Source organism: Botryllus schlosseri, chromosome 16 (assembly GCF_051294905.1).
Source record: "Botryllus schlosseri isolate E-star chromosome 16, Bs_hap1, whole genome shotgun sequence".
NCBI classification, from domain to species: Eukaryota; Metazoa; Chordata; class Ascidiacea; order Stolidobranchia; family Styelidae; genus Botryllus; species Botryllus schlosseri.
The window spans coordinates 15,481,023-15,498,768 of record NC_137251.1 but is presented as its reverse complement, the minus strand read 5'-3'; the positions used below and the strand labels follow the sequence as shown (position 1 = coordinate 15,498,768).

Sequence of the window (17,746 nt, the reverse complement as noted above, 5' to 3'; positions counted from 1 at the left end):
AAACGCTGCACACCAAATTTGGTTCGATTCTAACAAGTAGGGCTGGGCACAATGATTCGAGTACTCGAATCTGAATCGAGTATTAATTTTAATGATTCGAGTCGAGTAGTAAAAGACGATTTTTTCGAGTACTGAAATTATACGCTCCTCACCACTGAAACTTGATTTATCAACGAGGAGTTTATCAACGATCAACGAGTTTATGCTAATTTCACTGTTGAAGCCTTGAAACCTTGATTGGCCGTATCGTAGCATACGAAACATGAACTACAAAGCTACGAAGGTTACTGGAAATAGCACATTTCCGAAGTCACGATCATCCCACAATATTGTCACCAAGTGCAATGAAATCGGTATGGTCGAAAAAATAACAAAGTATCCTTAATATGATGGATAACACGCATTATATTCTTTGTGGTCGCTTAAAAGGTACTTATTTCAACTTTGACAAATAATATTCTGCTATGACGTCATAATGAGTGATACTCGATTACTCGACTCGACTCGAAGCATTTTACGTGATTCAGAATCGAATCACTCAGGTACTCGATTTTGCCCAGCCCTACTAACAAGTATAGGACTCCGCAGATCCAATTAAACTTTTTAATTTATTATGGAAAATTAAAAAAAAAATTTCCAAATTTTTCTGTCACATGAAATTGTTGAGCTGTCCCCAAAGACGTTGCAAAACAAATTTGAGTCAATTCCGACCAGTAGAAGCGGAGTTATGTGAGTTTTTCGTTGATAAATCGCGGATTATCCACCGATCACGGATAATCCGAGGATTATCATCGAGAAACTCACATAACTCCGCTTCTACTGGTCGGAATTGACTCAAATTTGTTTTGCAACGCCTTTGAAGACAGCTCAACAACTTCATGGGGTTGGCAGAAAAATTTGGAATTTTTTTTTCCAATTTTCCATAATAAATTAAAGATTTTAATTGGATCTGCGGAGTCCTATACTTGTTAGAATCGAACCAAATTTGGTTTGCAGCGTTTTTTATGGTAAACTGACAATTTAATCAGTGAATGGCTGGAATCCGGGAAAAAAAGTTATTTTTGAACAGCCCTCTAGCTTACACGCTATACTGAAACCTCCCTGCTTTACAAAGGATCATTCTTTATGAGACAACGTAATTAGAGCAAAAGTTTTGTGTAGTTTGTTTTTATTTTATTTTGTAGCCGAAATTAGTGAACATGAACTAGAGATGGATAAATATCCGGCATGAATTTGTGAAGTTAATATTGCGTGTCCGTCGTCATGGCAACGTAGCGTACTTAGGTCAGGGGTCATACAAATATTGCTAATTCTTCTCCAATGTAATGTGATTACTGTATTTGATTATCGCGTCGCGTTGGTATTTTGATATCCTCATTGAATATGAGTCTTTCATATCATTATAGCATATTGTCAGGTTGATGGCGAGTATTTACATCATACTGTCATAGACTACAACATCACTGTGTTTCTGGATATACGATTTCCTGAGCCGATGCATCGGAGATATTTGTGGATTTCGTGATACAGTAGCGTAATGTTGGACGATGGCATCACGAGAAGCACATAATATGACGACAGACATAATATCAGCATCAGTTCAGACCAGCGCCTTTCCAACACGTGAAGCATCCAATCCAAGTTTATCCAAACTCAAGTCAAAATCGCGAAGGGACAAACACGAGAAGTCGCAAACCTCGTTTGATGACATGCATGATGATCCCGCCTTAAGACAAGCTGCTGAAGGCGGATATCTCATTTCTCCATCAAGAGCTTTTCTTCTTGATAGGTATTTCGATATTATTCCCTAGATATAGAACGTTGACAATGTAGTAAAAGCCTATGAATGCATTGTGATTGGCTGACTGCATTTAAATGATGATAAGTGACGACCTAATAAAATATTGAAAATCTGTCACATGCAGTACTATTGCACCCAAATTACTTGACATTAAATGGATTTCGATGTAAGTCTACAGTTTCGATTACCAGGGTTGTAACCAAAGTATAAGGTTCCCAGTCACAAGTCAATCCTTCTTTTTTAGTTTTGAGTCGAGTCATTTTCAATTTATAACCAAGTCAGGGTGCACGTGCAGAGGGTCGATTCCGAGTTCAAGTCATTGTGTTCACTACTCAGTTTTGAGTTCAAGGTTTAACCCACTCATAACAATTCTACTTGGGGGATATTGAATGAATTTTTTTTACTCTTAACGATTTCTCACTCTATTTTTCAAGTACCATTATATGATAGATGAAATACTAATTACGTGGTAACTTATTCTTGGATGTTACAATGAAATGCAGCTGTACTGGTCGTCCGAGTCATGCGCAATGACCTGAGTAAAATTCCGAGTCTATACACAAATTGACTCAAAACAAATACAGAAATACAGAAAATGACTCGAGTCAAGTCAAGACACCCAAAAATCTCGAGTCCAGTCATTACAACCCTGCCTGTTACATTCTTGAAATAGTGGGCTAGGTTGCGTCATACCATAATTACTATTTAGAGCAGTGGTTCCTTTTCACCTCCCCCCCCCTCCGTGTCAGAATGAGTCATGCATTGAGTCGCTTTTTTTTTCAATATAATTAACTGAACCCCCACAATCGACCCAGTTGTTATTATTTCCCCTTTTGGAACCACTGATTGAAATTATATGTTTGGTTATTATGTCCTGGGTTCTGGCTTGACATGAATATCTTAAGAATCAGATCGCTGACACTGGACTGTACCGTTACACTGATATTGTGTACGCCTATGTGTTATCGTTATTTTTTTGCTATTTGTTACATACCGGTAATCAATTTGTTTGTTGTTATTGTTTGAGTTGACAATGCAATAAAAAACGCTCTCTGGATTAGATGCAGCACTGCCGATGTAGAGAAGAGGTCGCTGAAGGAGATCGACTACCTGCACCTGTCTCACATGCACATCCGCACGCTGGGTTACATTCAGTCGTGCCGGCATCTTAGAGTTTGCATCCTGAGTAACAACTACCTGACTCGCTTCAACGCTCTTGCCAACTGTCCGGAATTGGTGCGACTTGATCTGCACAGTAATCAAGTGAGTCTTGTGTCATTTCATGCAGTCAGATGTTTGACGCGTCGGTTGATCACAGTGGTTCTCACTGTGGTACGCATACCACTAACTACATGGTTAATGGTGTTTCCTCCTCCGTCATTGGCGGCTTGACATTAGCAAAGCGGATCACATCAATGATAAATTTGAAATACCTAAAGATATGTTGTCCACTTGTTGATTCCTCTATTACCTTTTTGTTCCAAATTAGTTGCTGTAGTACCTCCAATTACGTTATAATCTCGCAGTATTGTTAACTGCCACAACCTGAACATAGCGTCGGTTAGTAAAGTCTGGAGTGAAGTTCAATGCTGAATATAGAACGTGCAAACTTTTCACATGAATATTTTCTAGGAGATTCCATTGATATCTCCGGACGGTAAACCAATAATCTGGATTGTTTTGTAGTTGAGTGTTATGTTTGTGATTAAGTGGAAAATATTTCAATGCATTGGTAGTGATTATTGATAATAATTATTTCCAAATTGGATGTGCGATATGTTGGTTTAAAACCTTTGTAATAAGCAATTAAATTGGTAACTTACAAAAACGAGTAGATTTTGCTGGCAGCAGCATTGAAAAACAATAATCGGTACGATTAAATATGGACATATTACATACGAATACAAAAGTGCTTATCTGGTTGAGTGCCTGAGTGTAATTGAAAAGTTGATCCAAGATGATGTTCAAATATATGTGTACAGTTATACGGTTTTCTTACAATCTAAATTTGCTTCTAGATCATAAGGCTTCCTGACGAGTCATTTTGGGGTCAGTTCGAGCAACTCCAAATCTTAAACCTCCACGACAATGGCATTGGAAATTTGGATGCTGTGCAAGTAAGATCACAATATCAAAAGTAATATGCCAGTGTTAACTCTGCTATTTTCAGGCATTGTCAGCATGTCCAAACCTGATGGTATTGACAATGTACGATACACCAGTCTCGTTGAAGCAGAACTACAGGTGATTAAAATGCGGGCATTGCTCAAGACTAAGAAGTTATTATTCCCCGAGAGAGCATGGTCTTTAATCAATATAAATGAAAAGTACTGTATGCGATTGCTAATTATTAATATCGGAAGTCATCAATAATATCGACATTGTGGAAAGTTTTGATATTGGAAGTTGGAAGCCGTCATTACTGGTTGTGTATATTCGATTGAATCAATAATATGGACACTGAGGGAATTCTTAATATTGGTTGGAGTTTTGTGTGCCTTTATACTGATATATAAGAGAAACGAATTCTTCATAATGCATGATTCACAGCAACCATTCGAATATCAGGTGTTTTAGATGCATAACTCTTTTGAACAACTTCTTGGAGGTAAAGTAGAATTAGATATTCATATTGAAATGAACCCGAATATTTTCGGCTGACACTCGTCAGGGGCAATCGTGAACTACTATTAGAGAATTGGAAAGAACATTGTATATCAACAATCGTATCACAAAATATGACCTCACCAGCGTGAAATTTCGAGTACGCGAGCATTCAATGTACTATTTTTAGATGGTACACATTCTCCTTTTGTTGACACAGCCTTGGCCGGTGTATTTTGATGAAAGTCGACTCCAAGGCCAAAGCCTACCTGTGTTCTAGTGTGTCCTGTATAGGTATATCACATACGGTGTGGAATTCTTTACGGTACCATTCGTCAAATTTAGTGTGACACATATGACTCCAACACTAGGGTTGTTCAAAATTAACTTTTTTAAATTTTACTGGCTAGTTGATAAAATAATGATATACTAATACTATTGTGGTGAACTTTCAAATAACGCAGAGCCAAATGTGCTCTAACGCTTTCTAGGGTTTTATTAACTAAAATTCGACTAAAATCACTTACAAGGAAATAAGACATGCACTTCCATGCACGCACAAGTCGCACATGAGCAACTGAGGAATGAACAGAATCCACTCTAATCAGCTGCAAGTCTCTTAAGTAATCACCACAAGTGTGGTTTTCAAATGAAAAATTATCTACTGCTATAACTTTGCTTATGCACGTTGGAACTGAACCAAATTCGCCATGCATCATTATTTTAGACAACATAACAATTTCATGCGGTAGCCAGTACAATTTGAAATTTTTTGTTCAATAAATTCAAAATTTTATGCTTTAATACATGGGTTCTTAACCCGGGGTCCGTCCACCCTTTGTGGGAACAAAGCACCAAATCAGGGGGTATGAGATGCATTGTGGAATTATGCCTATACGCTATCTAGAGCCCAACAACAACAACAAAAAAACAATAAAAAGTGAAATAATTTCCGGGCAGATTTATTCAACTCGGTTGAGCGCGATTTCCTGTCAATGGGAATGGTCTTTTTTATTTTAATATAGATACCATCAGTAGTTGTGTTGAAAATGGATAGGAGATATGGGAAGTTTTATTGAAAGCTCACTGGGTACAATAGTTATGCTTCTACAGATTGGAAGCCTAATTTGATGTGCAGCATTTTTTTGTATGCAATCTAACAATCTTGTGAATCAGCCAGTAAAATTTGAAAAAAAAAGTTATTTTTGAACAACCCTACTGCACACGGTGTTCGTTTTTTGCTTACACTCAATATTTTGACGAAGGCATCACACGGTGAACAGTATCTGGACGCTGAAAGCGCTCGACCACCACGTGATTTCGGACGAGGAAATCATCGAGGACGCTCGATTCACAGGCAGATTCCAAGCGCGCCATCCGTCCCTGGCGATTGACTTGTGTCCAAGGGAAAATGTGGTGAGTTACCGGACAATTTCATTCGATTTGGGCTGCTACTTGTGATTTATGTCATCCACATTAGGCCTGCAATGCTGACTCACTAATAGGGCTGGGCAAAATCGAGTACCTGAGCGAAACGATTCTGAATCGAGTATTAATCTTAGACTCCAGTATTTGAGTATCACATATTTAGTGTGAGTGATATGGAAAGATCAAATATGCACCGATTATTCTACCACAAAGAATACAATGCATCACATTAATGTCTGCTTGGTATTTTTTAGACTACCGTACACTAGAGATCATGGTTTTTCGGAATCCGCATCCAATCCGGTTTGGAAAAATGGAATCCAGATCCTGTTTCCGTCTCAAATGTTAAAATCCTAAAATATCCCGCTCAAGGTTTAGCATCTATTCCCTCCCCCCCCCCCCCCACCACATTTACTAATAATACCTCGACAATGCATTGAAGTTTGCTATTAGACAGTTTTCGAAATAGTGGTGCAATGCTGAAGCCTGCTGAGTCAAAAGTTCATACAGAATATCGAAGTCATCGAACAAAGTCCTGTCCTGATCCGGGTGTGGGCCAAAAATGTGAATCTGGATTCGATCCTGTTTGAGAAAAACTTGTCGGATTCCTGTCCGGTTAGAATCCAAATTCCTGATCCTGTACATCTCTACCGTATACCTATTTCATTGCGCTTTGTGACAATGCTTTGGGGTGATTACTACTTCATGAACATGTCATTTTGTAGGCTGTGATCCGACCAATCAAACACCCTTTCAAGGTGGAAAATAGTATCGAAACTATAATTGCCATTTATGGAAGAACTCATAGTGGCAACAAACGCATAATAACAATGATGGAACTTGAAGGTTGATTTACCAAAATCGCATTTTCCATGGTAGCCACACAAAGACCGCACAGTTGCCCTGGAGCTGCGGATCGTCAAGGACATACTAGAGACCATCAACCGGGTACTCGCCCACACATCGCCCGTCACGGTGATACAGCGTTGGGTTCGAGGTCATATGGTACGGAAACGCAGGGGCATAAAGTACAAGGACGTTATGTGAGCATCTCCTTAATTTCATTATTTGCAAATAATAGATATGTTTCAAGCCTCCGATAAACACAAATAAAATGTACATACTACATAACATGTATCGGTGCCTGGTTTTAGTTGCAATGTAGAAGCTGTAACATTTGATCACGAATAGCATGTCAAATTCATACAGGTAATAGGATTAAACCAACTTACGATCGTGGATATGACCCAGGGTTGTAACCAAGTCACAAGGCTCTGAGTCACAAGTCAATCTTACTTTTATAGTTTTGACTCGAGTCAAGTCATTTTCGACTCATCACCTAGTTCAGTCCAAGTTAGGGAGCAAAGGTTCGAGTACGAGTCATGCTGTTGAGACTCGGGTTCAAGTCATGGTGCTCGCTATTCAAATTGAGTTCAATTCGGGTTCAACACGCGTTTTTGAAACTTTTGGGTGATATCAAACGCCTCTCATTCATAATATATTCCTAATTCCCAATCTTACCATGTTTATTCAAGCTGATAAAAGACTCTCCCTGGGCCTATTTTTCAAGTATCGGTCCTGTTACATGAGACTTGAGTCAAGTCATATGGATTATGAATAGTGATATGAGTACAAGTTGATTCAATACACAAGGGGACTCAAGTCGAGTCATTTTCTGTTTTTAAGAAAATGACTCGTGTTTAGTGGAGTCAACTAAAAATTGCTACTCAAGTCATTAAAACCCTGATACGTCCGAATGGAATTCTTAATGGTAGGCTACGTCCAGTTTTAGTTGCTAGTATCGGGTGTTCGAACCTTACTAGATCAGATGGATTCACTTTTGAACAAAAATCTTTGCTCTGCCACCATGACCTGGCGAGCAAAGTGGTCGAAATAATTAACGGGCACAAAATGAATTTCGGAGTCTATTTTAAGGCGGTAACCGTTATCGTAAACTTGCAGACGCAAATTGCGAAAACAATCTGCCCCGAGCGGACATCCGACACCCGGCGAAGGTTATGACATCGATTTCGACACTTATATGGAGGTAAGACTAAATCGTAAATCACCAAGAGCGAACTCTAACGTGTTGTCAGACTTGTGCAATTAGGTAATTCTAGTTATCTAATTGGACTAATTGGAGCGAAATTCTGGTAATCTAATTTGTGAAATGTTTCTATGCTTTAATTCTACTTCAAATTTCTGGTTTTCCTGAAAATGATACTTTATGGCGCGAAACGAGCCTAGCTTTCCGTCCAGACATTTGCCATTCTCTTGCTTAGGAGAATTAAATCTGTTTTGATACAAACTGAACTTGATGCAATTTCCAAGTTTGTGCGGATTCAGTATTTCTAGTTCTAATTTGGAAAAAACTGTGTAGCTATAATTTAAGTCTACTCAACTTTGGAAAAAACTGCGTTGCTATAATTCTAATTCTAGTCTAATTTCTAATTGTCCAACTCTGTGTTATTTGTGTTGCTTTGAAATTTTAGTATAGCTGACATATCGAATATGATATAAATTGTTGACAGCACGCTTACTTGTTTTTCAGAATCGCCGGCCTGGATCTAAGACACCAAACGCAGAGCAGCAAGGAAGAGCAGAATCATTGCCAAGACAAGAGGTACAGTCTGGAGTTAGACTAGGGTACAGTGGTTCGGGTATTTCAACCTGAATCGAGTATTAATACTAGTGAATACTGAAATCATACTCCTCCACTATAAGAGTTAATTTGTCAACGAGAACTATAGTTTTGATACTATTTCCCACTGGGGAAGTCTGTAAACTTCGATTGGTCGTATCGTAGCGCATATTTTTAAATATGGAAAATGACCCGCGCAATGACTCGAGTCAAATGATGCCTTTTATCTATTTGACCTCCTCTACTCAAAAAAGATTTATACAAAGTAGGTATCGTTGGCCATTGTTGGCTCACTGTTTATTATTGAGATCAAGACAGGTTCAACTCACTTTTGTGAAACTCTTGGCTGATATCAAAGGCCTCGGATTCATAATATACACATCTTCTCACTCTAAACATGTTTATTCAAAGGGATAAAAGACATTTTATGGGTCTATTTTTTCAATTATCGCTCCCGATATACCAGACTTGAACAAGTGAAATAGAAGGTGTCGAGTCAATACACAACACCCTGTGTTTCGGTATCTTTGTTTGTAAATACTAGTCAGCCCTGTAGTTAAATGGACCACGACCTGATATATCAATCTCGCCTACCGTCACATGCCACCTCATTTTGTCGCTTGTCCTTTTATATAAACTTCTTTTACTTTTCATTCAATGTGCATGCCTCCTCTTTACATCACCTGGGTGGGCGTCTGATCTCAAAGAGTACTCCAAGTCGTTTCGACACCTTCCTATCTTTTCATTGTATCGCAGTCTTGTGGTGTTATGAAATGATGAAATTTTAATAATAAACAACTGAACTGATGTAGTTTCAATTGCACAGTGACGTTCTATTTTTATAGACAGCCGTCGATCGAACAGAACTATCTCTGCCTACATCCCTCCATATCAACTTGGCAAAATTGGAAAAAGTGGCGTTAAAAAAGCTGTGTGAGTCCATTCGTTTGTGATTCACAAAATCACATTGCAAACTCGCTGTCTCCAAGCTGCTAATGTTTTATCTGTATTTAGTGCAACCATCTCCCGATTTTTCTGATATCGTTCAAGTAACCAGAGCAGAGCGAAGGCCAGAGTTGAAAGGTTTGTATATTAATTCCTAACAGTCCTAGTTTATTTGAAGGTAAAAAGCGTATTTGGGTGATTACATCACTGTCAAATATCCAGTATTCTGCGTAAAAGCTGAAGCAACACCATAAATATCTGCTAAATCGCAAGTAGAAGTAACAATTTTGAAGAAATGTCATAACTACAGAAGTAGAAAAAGAAGGATCGGAAAAGGACTCAAGCAATCAATTTTTAAAATTAGTATAGCTCTAGGTCAGTGGTTCTCAACCTGGGGGCGTGAAAGCATCTGAATGGGGGGGCGCGAAGAAGCGGTCAACTGAAAAAAATTTTCGCGCTTTGTGCGATTTACCTCCAATTCACGCGTGTTTCTCCATATTTTTGAATTCTCTCTTGAACAGTCATAACCTTCCATGCCATCAAACAATCTGTTGGGGTTGCTAGCATCCCAGTTGGATTTTGTAATATGACGATAAGGCGGGAGCGAAATTTTTCACTATCATAAAGGGGGGCGTGTCTAAAAAAAGGTTGAGAACCACAGCTCTAGGTTGTAGCATTCTATCGGAGGTGACAATTTATCAAATAATCTTTGGAGCAAGTAGTGCAAGTACGCAAACATTCTCGAGTGCTATGAAAGAGTAGAAGTACTGACCACCTCTGGTCCATCGAGAAATTGTATCAACGCTGTCAAATATCCCACTAACACACGCCTCTTGTTGTCTTAAACCTTGCAGATTCTAGTTACAGAATAACATATTTCCCTTCCAATTTTGCAGACATCGCGACGCCGCTGAGGAGAAAACGTCAAGAACCACCCAAAACGAAGCGACGAGAGCCTCAGACGGTGCAGCAAATGCTCGGGCCCAAGAGCAGCCTGGTGCAACCGCCGAGCCCTCAAAAATCACCGTTTCTTGGGCCATCGCCCAGCATGGAATTCGGCCACAGCATCGATGAATTGTGGGTCAATGGCGAGCAGCCGCAGCATTCATGGAGAGTTCACAATCGGCAGTTTAACTTGGGTGGGGAAAGGCCGCCAATCATGGAGGTAAGAAGTGCCCCAGTAGTTTATCTCTTTTAACAAACGTTTGTCTGTGTCAAGTTTCCTGCTGATCCTCCAAATATATTACGAATTATATCTCAATTCCAAAACGCAACAGGTTGAACGTTTGTTCATTGAATAGAGATATTTGGAAAGTATATTCCTGCATCGTGTTGTAATCAAGAGTTTAGCGTAAATCACAATTTTAGCAAGTGCTGTACAAAACTGACCTATCGATCTCGTCTTCCGACACATGCCAACTTCTTTTGTTACCTTCCTTCTATATCATTGTCTTTTACTTTTCATTCAGTGTGCATGCCTCCTCTTTACACCGCCTTGGCCAGGTGGGTGTTTGATTTCAAAGACCACTCCAAGTCATTTCGAAACCTTCCTATCTTTTTATTGTATTGAAGTCTTGTGGTGTGTTGAAATGGTGAAATTGCTAATAATGAATTGAATCGTAAAAAGTAGCCTACAACTAGGGGTTTTTGAATTTCTAGCTTGCACGCCCTTGCGTCATAGATAACATTGAGATGCGGCTAATCGATCAAATAGCTCCTTGTTTGTTAATCAAATCAAAGAGAGCTATACTAGAAATAGTTTTAAAGCATGTTTTTTTAAATCGATCCTTCACATTTTGTACAATACTTGATAAAAGTTGCAGTAAAAAGTAGCATGAAAAATAAGAAAAAGTTGCATTGTAAAATTCCCTCAAACAGCTTAAAACATCGTACTCCACAAATTTTGAGTACTTAGGAAGCACTCAGAAGCTGTAAAAGTTGCAAAAACTTGCCCTACTAATTACGCTTCTACTTCAAATTTTTTTTGGCAGTCATGTTTTGCTCAGTAAAAATAATTTGGGGATATAACCATAACCAGGGACTAAATAGTCCCTCCATCACGTTAACTGAATATATTTTCGAAATTTACGCTGGTTTGTAGTGTCATCAGTCTTGCTTACTCAATAGGGCATGTTTGGACTACTTTCACTTCTACCAAGTTTTCAATTTTTTTAATAAAATTTGATCTTGAAAACTTGGAAATTTATTTCTATTTGTGTACTTTGACCACCTGTCTACAATACTTAACTTTTAATCTCATTTGGAAATCTCTGCTTACACTTGACTCCCTAGACGCCCTGTGTATATAACATGATCTGAACTTCAGTTGGACCCAACCCAAGATTATACGATGATGGTGCGAGAATCGGGGAGGGACGTACGCGAGACAGAGGAGATTTGGCACGATCAGCGGGACAAATTGCCCAAACCAATAGTGACTCGACACAAACCAGAGCCCAAGGTAAGGACTCAGAAGTGCATTGTCATCCTTTCTTACAGGAATCGTTTAAATATGGTAGCAGTTTGTAGCATTTCTAGTTTTTATTATTCATTATCTAATTTAACTTTGAATAATATATTCATATTGAAATATACGCGAATATTTTCGGCTGTCACTCGTCAGCAACTAGTAGAGATTCAGAAAGAGCATCGTATATCAACACAACAGTCATATCACCAAATATGATGTCACTGGCATAAAAAAGAAACAAGGCAAACAGATGTCTTAGGCTAGGGGTCTCAAACTCGAAAGTGCTCGCGAGCTAATGTCCTAGTTATTGAGTTGCGCAGTGGGCTGCAGCATCAATATTAGGGGTGTTCAATAGAAGCAATACCTTCTACGGGTCATGTTTTATCATCATGAATAGGCAATGTGACCTAGTAACAGATGTTCCACCACATTGTAGTGTTTGAAAGTGATGTGATACGGAAGTTTGATGAGTAGTTTCAGGTTTTTGAGCAATTTTCGGGTGAATTTTAAGTATTCAAACATAGAAAAGGATATGTGCCACTTAAATATTGCCAAATACTTAAAAATCCAAGATTTTGACGCGGGCCGCACAAAAGTTTCTCAGGCCGCGTATTGGTATCCCCTGTATCCCCTATCTTAAGCTCAATGTAATCTAACTCTTTCTGTGGCAAAATCTGGGCTGATGAGTTGAAGATATTCGAGTTTATATCAATATGAATATATTATGCAATTGTATGTTGAAGTCATGTACCTTCAAAAATTCTTCTCTTCAATTATTCAATACACTATTTTTTATTCATCTATTTCATTTTTTTAATATTTATATATATTAATTTCATCAATTTTATTCAAGTTTAAAGACCAAGTCAGCCTCGCGACCTTGATCGCGGTTTCGAAAGCCTACAAAGACCGCGACAGGACTGACCAGCTCGCTAATAAGATGGACCGCGTCCTGAAGATACAGCAGGAGAAACTTCAAACCAGGCACATCGTCAATGCTTTCAAGGTTTGTGACTTGCCTCAACCCCAGTATTTTAGCTACCCCGTCTCGAGTTGGTCAGTAACCAAGTACTTCTACTTCTACTCAGTACTAAAGTAGGTTTTGGCTACTGTCACTATTTCGTAAATGTTTTTATACTACCGTACTTCCACGCTTTGGATTTTCAATAGTGGAAAGTAGTTTGGTCACAAGCTTGCATTACTTTCATGAGTAGATTTGTCACAGGAAGTCAGGAATCATTTGAAATAGCTCCCGTATCACGTTCACTAAATATAAAATCGAAGATTGCACTTATTTGTAGTCATTGATCATCTTGTGTTAGTCGCCAATATACATCTTGCGCTTTTGAAAGTATAAGGTTCCGATCAACTGCTGAAATTATGCAGGACTTCGACTAAATCTACTTAACTGAGTAATTTGCGGATTTTCCATTTTTCAATTCAAGGAATTTTGGCATTTATTGGAAATTACTACATCAGTGAAAATCTATGGTGTTATTTCTACCTAGTACCAATGCTTTGACCATATTTACCCAGTGCTCAATGCCGTAGCCTGATAAAGTTTTGTTAGCACCGTCATGTGTTACGCTGAGAACGTTTTCAGGAAGAGAGACGCATGATGGCGCTGAATAAGAGACAAGAGGATCGGATCAGAGTGACGCGCGCCATGCAGCAGCAGGAAGTTTCGCGAGCGGCGTACATCGAATATGTGAGGATATTAATATCTGTTAGAAATATGCTAACACAGATACTGATGATCTCCGACTGGTACACTTGGAATATTGATATATTTATTAGCATACAGTCATCACTGGTGTCCAGATACAGCCTTTCTAGTTCATTACATGTCCAATGTCCATACATAACTGTAAAACTCTTAAAATAAGTGCTCTAAAGTTTTGAAGAAATGCTAACCACTTTCACTACATCTCAGTGAAATTTATCACGGCTTAAGAATATATACAAACGACTAGAGCGATATCATATACCTTTCAATAATGAAGTGTCTATCTATCGATTGTAAGCGGGGAATGGCGACTGGATTGGCTTGCGGCAGCGACTGTAAGATTTCTGACAATCCAAAAGCTATCGTCCAGAGCGCAAAATTAACTGAATTTGGACTTGATCGAAAGCTACTGTCGCACTGATTCCGAAAATATGATCAGCTACTGGAAACACCCTGAAATTCGCCCTCCGAGTCTGAAATAGCGGCATTGCGAGACAATCGAGATCCGCAATTGGTCATTGTTTTGCGGTCATTCAATTGTTCTGAACAATGCAGATTTCAGATGTTGAGGGTGATTGTTGGCCATCTTCCGGAGCCCTGACCATATTTTCATTCAAATTTTCGGAAACAGTGAGGCTAGCTTTCGATCAAGACCAGATTCAGTAAATTCTGCGCTCTGGACAATAGCTTTTGGGTTGTCAGAAATCCAACAGTCAGCTGCCGTGAAGTAATTCAGAGACCAGCTTCAGCAAAGCGGAACGAAGCTGCAAAACCGGTTGTTCCCATTCCATGTTAACATCCGGTAGTCTATCTATTTATTGATATCGATGACGATCCAAAGAAATAAGTCAACTTTATTATTCATGATCTTGTCTGCTTGTTTCCAGGCTCAAGAGAGAAAGGAAAAGGCCTTGCGGCATCACCAGATAAGACATAAAGACATCATGTTTGCCGCCGATTTCAACAACCAACAAAACTCGGTCTCAAGCGCTCTGGTAAGACACGACCGACAATCCAACGTCGAAGCGCTAACGATGGAGAAGAAAGAAATGGTGAAAGGCATCCAGGTATTTGTACGGGATATTGGTTTATTCAACTTACGGATCTGCTAGAAACTGAAAAATTAGAAAATTCACAGCTAATGTCCGTACAGCATGCTTGGCTCGTTTCGCACTATACAGTTCTGTAGCATTTTTGGTAAAACCGTAAATTAGATTAGAATTAGAGCAAAGAAACATTTTTTGAATTATATTAGAATTAGATTTACGGTGAACTGGTAACGTTGTAAATGATACTAGTTTACTATTTGTCTCATTGTGCAGTTTTAAATCGCTATACAACAATCTATTTCCTGTCAGCAGGAGTTCCTGTATAATCTAAAAAGTTGATAGTTGAACAAATTCACTATATTGTCACTTTGATGACTGACGTTCCATTCCACAGCAACAACTGACGGAGCAAGCAGACCTGGTACGCCGGTACATGGAGCACAAACAGCTGATGCTGCAATTGGCCGGAGGACAGGAAAAGGCGGAATTGGGCACGCGGGCTTTGCAAGAGGCCAACGACAGGGTGCTGCAAACGAAACAGCGCGTCGCTGCTATAAAAGCAAGAAAGGCAGCTATGAAAGTGAGAATAATGATGCATTCCGTTTTCTCTTATCTGGTTACAAATTTATGCTACGATACTAGGATTTTAACTGACCGAATATTCCACTAGTCATTATTGTCGATTCAAAGAATGTATTCACATTTCAGCAAGTGCTTCAGATTAGTTTCTTTCTGTAAAGTTGGGAGGGGAACAAACATATTCAAATTAAAACTTAAATCCATTCATTCTATTCAATACATTTTAGCAACTAATAACCAACAGCACAACCACAGAGCATGTGTTCAATTCAACTGCTTCCACTGAAAATATTGACCAGTTTGTTATGACGTAAGGTCAAGGCTTACCGTCTATCAAAATATACCTTGTATCCAGTGGTGGAATATAAATATTTGTCAGCCGGTTCTGTCAGAAAAATCATATTTTAGCCGGTTCTGTTGCAAAAGGACATTGACAGTAGGGTTACCATATTTTGGAATCGGGAATTGAGGACAATTTATGAATCATAATAGTTAGATTACCTGAAGTGAAATCAGTTGATTTTAAAATTTTTACTGCATATCTTCTTGTGTTGACTAAAAAATTGGTCATTTTTTCAGTCCTACTCCCAAATGACCCGCTCAAACGTCCGCATTACATTTATGGCGTTTTTTAGTTGACCCTCCATTAGCCCAGCTGTCAAAGAGCAGTAAAGGAGGGCATTTTAGACGTCCTTGGAGGACAGATCATGGTAACCAGAATTTACAGCAACCGGTAATGCTAATAGGTTCACTGATCTCATAAAATTTCTTGAAACGATTCTATGAAATTGGTGCGAACTGGCAGAATCTGACCACCGCAACTTACAGACAGAGTAAACCGTTGCAGAGAAACTACTGTCAAAGATCCATCACCCGACCCGACACCCAACAAATGTCAGAATTAGTCTGTTACAAAGTACGTCTCCCTGTAGCATTTTCAGGACAACCAGGAATTAGAGTTAAACTTGAGCATAGCATACAAACCATTTCACAAACCAAATTACCGTTATTTCGTTCTAGTTAGACAGCTACAATTATCTAGTTGTCCAAGTCTAGTAGCAACACACTACTTTGACCACCGCTATAAATAGTCCATACGTTTCAACAGTTCCCGAGATTTAACCCACTCTTTTTTCAACAGGCCCTGCACGAACCACCCGCCACAGCCGACCACCTCGAAGGACTGTCCCGGGCCAGCTTGGTATCAGACGGCTTACACGCGTCATCATCCATGCTGGGAGACGTAATGTTTCCCCCGACACCCCGAAAAGGAGGAGTCCCAAACGTAACCCCCAGGCACGACCAGACCCGGACTTACTCATTTCCACGCCCAAAGACAACGCCAGTGGTAGAGTTACCACCAGTAGCGCAAGCCATACAATCGAACAGTGTTACTACCACGAGGCAAGCGCCGACACTAACGTTATCAACTTAGATGTGTTATTCATCTCATTTTTATATTCCACTGCACTTCCAAGCTGTCATGACCGACTGTGATAAGATTCCGTACCAATAAATTTTTTGTGACATCACTCCTGTTTCGAATTGCGAAGAACCATTTGAGACACGAGCATTTGGGCAGTGTTGTAATGACTCGACTCGAGTCATAACTTTTTGGTGACTCAAGCCAATTTTTGTATTGACTCGACTTGTACTGAGTCCGACGGCCAAGACAGGCATTTCATTGTAACTTCGAAGAATAGTAAGTTACCATATTATTAGTATTTCAATATTTATAAAATAGGGCCAGAAACTGATAAATCTGTGGAAAACGACTATATTACCTCACCCAATCACAGTTGAAAAAAATGTGGTTTGAACAGGGCTCGTGCTGGAAACTAAACACAATGACTTGACCATTTGCAACCTGACTTGGAATCAGACTTGACCCAGTGGTGAGTTGAAAATGTCTCGAGTCAAAACCAAAAAAAAAGTGAGATTGACTTGTGACAACCCTGCATGTGCATTAGTGTTGTTCAAAAATAACTTGTTTCAGATTTGAATAGCTAGTTGATAAAATTGTTAGAGTGACCAAAAAGCGAGTGGAAAATTTTCTATATATTACGAAAAAATTTGTTTACACATTTTACCAGCTACCCCATTAAATTGTTGGGTTGTCTGAAAAATTGATGAATAACAAGTTTGACTCAATTCCAAAACGTACCAGCAAAGTTATGGAAGTAGAAAACTCTTGATTTAAAAAAGATAGCATTTACAGCAAGAAATTGTATCAGTCAAGATTTCCTTTTGCCGTTATAGTTATTGTGCAGTTCTTGTTGTGTGGATGTCGTTTACTTCAGAAGCAATAATCACTTTTGTCAGGTGTAGGTGTGAACTCGTACTGGATTGCGTCATTGACATACAAAAATTAATACTTGATCACTCGTAGAACATTACGGAGCAGAGATCGCAAAAGAAATTTGTAAATCAACAGTCGCATCACTAAATATAACGCCACTGGCCAAATTCAAATAATTGGGTTGACAGATGACTTAAAGCTCAA

At 39.0% G+C, this 17,746-nt stretch overlaps 1 protein-coding gene across 1 annotated transcript; it reads left to right on the top strand.

Moving 5' to 3' along the window:
• Positions 1–1,330: 1,330 nt before the first annotated feature.
• On the top strand, positions 1,331–16,775 carry LOC145458518 (uncharacterized). The gene is made up of 17 exons (XM_080336909.1): positions 1,331–1,789; positions 2,863–3,064; positions 3,820–3,918; positions 3,972–4,045; positions 5,671–5,821; positions 6,713–6,876; positions 7,796–7,880; positions 8,385–8,456; positions 9,320–9,407; positions 9,489–9,557; positions 10,316–10,584; positions 11,746–11,880; positions 12,743–12,895; positions 13,493–13,597; positions 14,503–14,682; positions 15,059–15,244; positions 16,385–16,775. The coding sequence occupies exons 1-17, from the start codon at positions 1,548–1,550 to the stop codon at positions 16,676–16,678; spliced, it is 2,568 nt and encodes an 855-aa protein (XP_080193035.1). The 5' UTR covers positions 1,331–1,547; the 3' UTR covers positions 16,679–16,775.
• The last annotated feature ends 971 nt before the right edge of the window (positions 16,776–17,746 follow it).

Bases quoted from the DNA above. Each gene is read 5' to 3' on its own strand.
- LOC145458518 (XM_080336909.1), top strand. From the start codon at position 1,548: ATGGCATCACGAGAAGCACATAATATGACGACAGACATAATATCAGCA. The intron at 9,558-10,315 runs GTTTGTATATTA...CCAATTTTGCAG, and splicing joins GCGAAGGCCAGAGTTGAAAG to ACATCGCGACGCCGCTGAGG. The intron at 11,881-12,742 runs GTAAGGACTCAG...ATTTTATTCAAG, and splicing joins GACACAAACCAGAGCCCAAG to TTTAAAGACCAAGTCAGCCT.